A 6,576-nucleotide genomic window follows, 5' to 3' on the forward strand; every position below is an offset into this window, starting at 1 on the left:
GAACATAAGCTTTCATGGGTGAATACCCACTTCGTCGGATGCAACAACAAAGTGGGTAATCACCCACAAAAGCTTATGCTCCAATATGTCTGTTAGTCTATAAGGTGCCACAGGACTCTTTGCCGCTTTTACCATCATCATAGTACCTGACCATCTCCTAAATATTTATGGAGTGATCTTCTGTACATCCCTGTATCATCCAGTAATAGTATCCTCATCTTACAAATGAGGAGAGGGGCAGAGAGCGAGAGAGAGAGAGAGAAACTCTTGCTTGAGGTCACAGAGGAAGTCTGTGGTAGAGTGGAGAACTGAAACTACATTTACTGAATCTCTGTCCAATGCCTCAACAATGAGATCATATTTCCTCCTTGGGAGGGAGAGGAACTCATCCTGTTCTGTCTGGAAATTAAAAATTGCTCTCAGAACATTGAGTGAATTTATGTTGTAGATGGAACATTCAAAATATTGAGGGCTATAGACAAGTCCCAGAGCCTAGATTTTCAAAAGTGTCCAGGGATTTTTGGGTTCCTCAATTTTTGGATTCTCACCACTTTCTGAAAGTCAGATGCCATTAAGGCATCTCTTGTTGGGCACCCACAAAATCAATGCACCTAATATCACTAGTCACTTTAGAATATGTTGGCCCAGATTAACTGAAAAGCAATAAAACTAAAAGCAAGAGTTTTGCACTTTGACTTTGGCTGGGATTTTACACACTACATATTGTAGAATACTTACATTCATATATTTAGTCCAACTTCAGATTCACTGTAATATGTAGTATGACAAAGTAAATTGCATATAAATGTCATTAAATTAATATCAGTCCATGCTTAAGGGCCAAACTCCAAACTCCTTGCACAAGAAAATCTCCCACTGACTTGAAGGAGAGATTTTCTTGCATAAGTCATACGGAATTTGGGCAAAACCCTATTTTCCCATTGATGTACAGAGATCTTACAGAAACTGTCATGGCAGGAATAATACTTAGCACTTTACCTATTCAAAGTGCTGTACAAACACTAACTAATCCTCACTATCTCCCTGCAAAGAAGGTACATACTGTTAATCCAATTTTACATATGGGAAAACTGAGATACAGAGAGGTTAAAGTGACTTGCCCAAGGTCAACAGCAAGTCAGTAACAGATTAAAAATGCATACTTCTTAACATCTAGCCTAGCACTCCTTCCTCCAGACCAGTGAGTTTCCCAATTAATGGGAATTAGTATCTATGAGAGAATGGACATCTCATAGGAGAAATATTTTCCACTGTATTTAATTATGTTGCCTCAAAAATATATGTGTCTCTTTTTTAAAGTGTAAATAACTTGGCTATTGGAGAAATAATTTTCAAAATAAAAGAGGCACTATTACCCCATGTACAAACTCAGTGTTTATAATTCATTTTTAAACTCTCTGTGTGTTTATGCTTAGGAAGGACAACAAGCATCTGAATTCAGAAAGCAATGTTTTCATGTTAGACCTAAAATCAGCATTACCTGTTCCAGCCCTTTTCACAAACTACACTAGTAGGTTGACAAATTGAGTGCCAAGTTTCAATCTCATGTTAGGTTAAAATGATTTATATATCACTGAAATGGTGTTTGTAATGAACAGACTTTTAATCATGACACTGTTAAGTGACACAAAGCGGTGAGTGGTTTATGACAAATCTTAAATCCATGTAGGACTCTTCCTGTATTATATTTTCTAAAAGTATAAAGAATGGAATTTCTCTTTTGGCCAGTAATTTTAATTAACTATTTTAGTTAGGAATTTTCCACATTTGCAGAAATGTGTTCTTACTGGAACGGCCGGAGGATTATAATAATATGAAACCAAAGCAATGCCCATTAACATTAAATCCTGCCTTCTCAGAAAAAGTAGGGTCAGCTTCATCATGTATTTTTGCTGATTAAGGAAGGTTTTAAACAGAGGGTTAGTAGTCACTTGAGCTTTAGTTGCATAAATGATCATTTGAGTGTATGTTAATTTGTCAACTATTTACTCTAGGTGTTGTCTATAAAATAACCCCAGTGAAAGATTAATTTTTAAAAATTATATATGAGTGATATGTTCATTTAATTCCTTTTCTCCTTCATCTACTTCTTAATTGTTCCCTCTCTCTGCGGATCCTTTAACTGTCACTACTGCGTTATTTAACTCTGTTTGGGGACACAGTATGTATGAAAGGAAATGGAACTACTCAGTAAAGCTACCCAGATTCCTAAATGTTTGCAGGATTAAGCCCTGAAGTTGTATTAAAATCCCAACGTGTAAACGTCCCACTTTTTCTGGAGAAAGACAATGTGTGTTGGGAAGTGACCGCCCTGTCTGCCTCCACTGTAGCAGCCGCAATTTCAGGGAGACGTGTTAACCCGGAGAATGCACCTCTGTAAATCACCTGCAACGCCCCAACACACCCCAACCACCTACTACCTTGCCACCAGCCTAGCAATCTATCCCCAAAGTAGGTGTGTACACTGGGGTTGCTGTGAGACGTGGATGCTTCTGGGCGCTGCTGGCAAGGGAGGGATCACCTTAGACTGAGTCAGCTGTGCAGTCAAAGGAAAGTCTCTATCATATTCATACACATCCCTTTCCAACGGTGATACACACGCCAAATTTACCAAAAAGGACAGCATCACACACGTATACACACCTGATTTCCGAAATAATGTTTCTCTTGGCAGAATTGTGAATTAAATGTCTCGGGAGTCTGAATCCAGTTCTTATCCTTCAATATTTCTTAATGGCAAAGACAGCAAGAAACACCAGGGGACCTTCTGGAAAAATGTCAGTGCTAGGCTAAAGAATCTGCATTGCAACAGCGGATAAGTCTGGTTCATTCTGGTACAGAGTAAAAGTGTTCTCTAGTAAAAAGAATCCGAGGGGAAGAGAGAGAGAAAGAAACCGAAACGTGAAATGTTCATAGTAGAGATGTCACACTATTGTAGAACAAAGCTATATTTTATTGGCTATGGTGAATACTGACAAAGGCCCCGATCCGGCAAACACGCACGTGCTTAACTTTACTATCATGACTAAAGTTAAGCATATGTTTAAGTGTTTGTAGAATCAGGGCTAAAACGGCCCATGACAACTTTTCCCCTTACATTTTTTTAAAAAGTCTATAGATTTTAATATTTTAGATGACCGTGTCTCTAGTTCCATATCAGTACAATTTCCTTTTAATCTTTAAATGTTTGTTCTCAACTTAATGTTTTAACAATATCTAAATGTCAGCCTACATTAAAACGATCAACAACAGACAGAAATGCTCTAGGGTGTATAATAAATACCAATGCTGGATGATGTATTCATCTCCTTACTTATGTAACTGAGCCTGTTCTTCATTAACATTATCCATTGCACTTCACATTTTCCAAATATAGATTTAAAAAAAATTTTGCCTTGCTGCACTTGAACGGATTTTTTAAATGATCAGGTCTAGCTACAATACATCTATAAATCTCTATCTATAGTGTTTATATTCTATGAAGGAACTATATATTATATACTGTATCTATACTCTCTAGACCAACAGGTATTGAGTGTTCCGGGTATAATACAGACTCGTCCATAGAGCAGATATTGTAAGTTGTAATGAACGTTGCAACATGCAATGACTAAGAACCAACACCTAAAATCCCTTTGATAATTAGCACAACGCCAACAAGCTTGTACGGGATATTTTTTGCTAATCATCTTACTTTTGCCCTAGTATTGATTGCTCCCAGTCCCCGCTTTTGGCAGCGGTATGATTAATACTAGACTTGCATGGGGCAGGCGGGGGGTCGGGGGAAGAAAGAGTCAGACCAGTCATACGAAGCTCCTCCCCCTCCCCAGCGGCGCTGCTCTATAAAAGTGTGAAGTGGAGCGCAGGACAGCCAGTGGTTACCTCAGTGACACGGAGACGGGCAGAGCGACTGCGAGGGAAACTGCTACTTGGGATCGGTAATATACAAAGATTTTACTCAGTGGATTATCATCGTTATCAGGTACGGATCTTTTAAAAAGAGGAATTTGCGGGGCGAGTAGCTACCAAATCGGGCTGTTTTTTTAAATGCATGAAGTTATGCTGCTGGGTTTGCACTGGCTCTTGGTATCAGCTGCAGCTTGCAATGTAAACCATCGTTTTCTATGCGAGTTAAGAAAGCTGAGCTGTCAAGGGTTAAAACCAAATGCAATTATATATAGGCTGGTAAGGGAATTCGTTGCATGCTTTTAAAAACTGAGTAGCAAGCTTTTTCTAATCGCGTGAGTGAATGAAATCCCAATCTAACCCCTTTGGGGTATTTTTGACAACAATTTTAGCCTTCAGCCATGTAAGCAAGTAAAATGTTTGACAAAAGCAAACTTTGGAGGGGCTCTTATTTACTCTGCGATAAATTGCTAAGCCAATATTAGCGCTTAGTTTAGCACACACGCGAAGTCCCCAGTGGCTGGGGACCATCCCAAGGCGTAGAGTTCACTGTAACCGAATACAACGTCTATGTTAAATATACCTCCGATGACATTTCTTCTCGTCTTCCTCCACCAGGATTTCAGCCAGAATGAAACTGGTTCACATAGCCCTCCTCTATCTCGGGTCCGTGACCTTCCTTGGGGTGGATGCTGCACGGCTAGAGGTCGCTTCAGAATTCAAAAGAAAGTAAGTATCCAAATGTGCGTCTTTGCAGAGGCTGAGAAATGGCGAATAGTCCGTCCTAGGTCAGAAGATGTAAACTCCTCTGGGAATAGCACGGTGCCTGAGCCCTACACCATCGCTTTAGGAAACCTGCTCTGGGAGAACCTTTAGCCCCTAGCCTGTGCTTGGTTTGGCTCCCGCACTGTGGGCTCTCGCTAACAGCCCGTCCCCTCTTTGCTGCTCCTTTCAGATGGACCAAATGGGCACTGAGCCGGGCCAAGCGCGACGCGATACCCCCCAGCACGTTCATCGGGCAAGTGGCAGCTGCGGACGTGCAGCCTCTCATACGGTCACAGGACGTGAAGGAGGATCCCCGAGTCTCGTATCCCAGGTAACTTCGCGGTCACACACGTATTGCAGGCGGGCACCTGCGCAAGGAGGTGGAAAGTTTTCAGTCTCCCTTGTTCGGGCTGGCTGAACCCTAGATGTCCCCAGCCGTGGGAGGGGGGACTATGGACTGTGAAACCTCTTGGGATCTGGCTCCAGCGGCCCCCATTGTAGCTGCAGGGAGACTAGCACGTTTGCTGTGGAAAGCCAAATATAAATGGGAACTTGAGTCCCGGATACACAGAAATAGTATCAGCCAGCAGACTGCGAGGTCACCTCCTCCTACAGCCAGCAAGCTTTGGGCTATAGCCCTTCCTCTGTACCCAGTGCAAGCACTGGCCAGCCTCCCCTTTCCCTGTACGCACTGCTGACGCCTGGCTTCCCCCAGCCCTGGAGCCCTATTCCTCCTCCAGGAGAGTCCCCTTGCTCCGCAGCCCCATTGCTCCTCTCTCACGTCCTCTTCCTCTCCTGTCGTGTCTTGCAGCGCCCCAGAGGATGCCCGCATCCGCGTGAAGCGCTACCGCCAGAGCATGAACAGCTTCCCCCACTTCCAGGCCATGAGGATGGGCTGCAGGTTCGGGACCTGCACGATTCAGCAGCTGGCCCACCAGATCTACCAGCTGACGGACAAGGACAAGGACGGCGCCGCCCCTGTGAGCAAGATCAGCCCCCTGGGATACGGCCGCAGGCGGCGCTCGGTGCCAGCCCCTAGCCGGACGCAGTCCCCGTGGCTCGCCCTGCGCCCCAGCCGCCGGGACAGCACGAGCGCCGCAGCCCCGGGCCAGCCGGGCCGGCTGCAGGCGCAGCTCCGCGCCCCCTCTCTCAGGAGGACTTAGAGCTGCAGCGGAGCAGCCAAGCACCGTGCTGGCGCCACCTCGGATGGTGGCTTTCCCCGGCGCTTCAGCATCAGGGAGCCCGTGGGGCAGGGCAGCCTCGGAGACGGAGCTGGGAAGCAGGGCGCGCACCCTGCATGGCCTTGTCCTGGACACCCAGACTTGGGGCTACAGCAGCTGCCGGGCCCCGGAGGCGCTCGGCACCAGCCGGGCCGGGCCCGCCAGCGGCGCGGCGCCCCTAGGAAGGGGCTGGAGCGCGCGAGGGGAGAGCGCACAGCTGGCTCCCTTCTCTCTGGTGCCACATCACACGGGGCTCTTAAGTGAAGTCGTGTGAACCCTGGATCTCGGACATACGGGGACCTATTCCGCCTGCCCTGCCACTGGGCTGGGGGGAAGCACCCTCTGCATTGTCTGCACCCGGCAGGGAATCGGACACTCACTAGTCCCTGAGGGGACTGCCTTATACTTGAATGTAATAGAGAGAGGAAAAGTGCAATTGTACGTGGTTTAATTATAAGTGCTGTGTGTGTATAATAAGATAAATATCAATATTTAAGATGTTACTGTTTCCCGTCCCTTTTGCATCTTTGAAAAGAGTTATTTTTATACGTTATCTATTTTTGCATAAGGGCATTTAAAAAGCATTGTATTCCTTCTATTTTTCATAGCGTGAATGTAAAATCTTGGTGTTTAACTTTCTCTGAGTCTTTTATCTTGCATTCTG

At 45.0% G+C, this 6,576-nt stretch overlaps 1 protein-coding gene across 1 annotated transcript; it reads left to right on the top strand.

Annotated features, from left to right (window-relative positions):
* Positions 1–4,558: 4,558 nt before the first annotated feature.
* ADM (adrenomedullin) lies at positions 4,559–5,855 on the top strand. The gene is made up of 3 exons (XM_077820387.1): positions 4,559–4,656; positions 4,883–5,023; positions 5,504–5,855. Exons 1-3 carry the CDS (start codon positions 4,559–4,561, stop codon positions 5,853–5,855), a joined length of 591 nt encoding a protein of 196 aa, XP_077676513.1.
* Positions 5,856–6,576: the final 721 nt, after the last annotated feature.

This window comes from Eretmochelys imbricata, chromosome 6, assembly GCF_965152235.1.
Source record: "Eretmochelys imbricata isolate rEreImb1 chromosome 6, rEreImb1.hap1, whole genome shotgun sequence".
Taxonomy (NCBI): Eukaryota; Metazoa; Chordata; order Testudines; family Cheloniidae; genus Eretmochelys; species Eretmochelys imbricata.

Excerpts from the sequence above, each read along its gene's own strand:
- ADM (XM_077820387.1), top strand. The coding sequence starts at position 4,559 with ATGAAACTGGTTCACATAGCCCTCCTCTATCTCGGGTCCGTGACCTTC. Across the intron at positions 4,657-4,882 it reads GCTTCAGAATTCAAAAGAAA|ATGGACCAAATGGGCACTGA; the intron begins GTAAGTATCCAA and ends TGCTCCTTTCAG. Across the intron at positions 5,024-5,503 it reads CCCCGAGTCTCGTATCCCAG|CGCCCCAGAGGATGCCCGCA; the intron begins GTAACTTCGCGG and ends CGTGTCTTGCAG.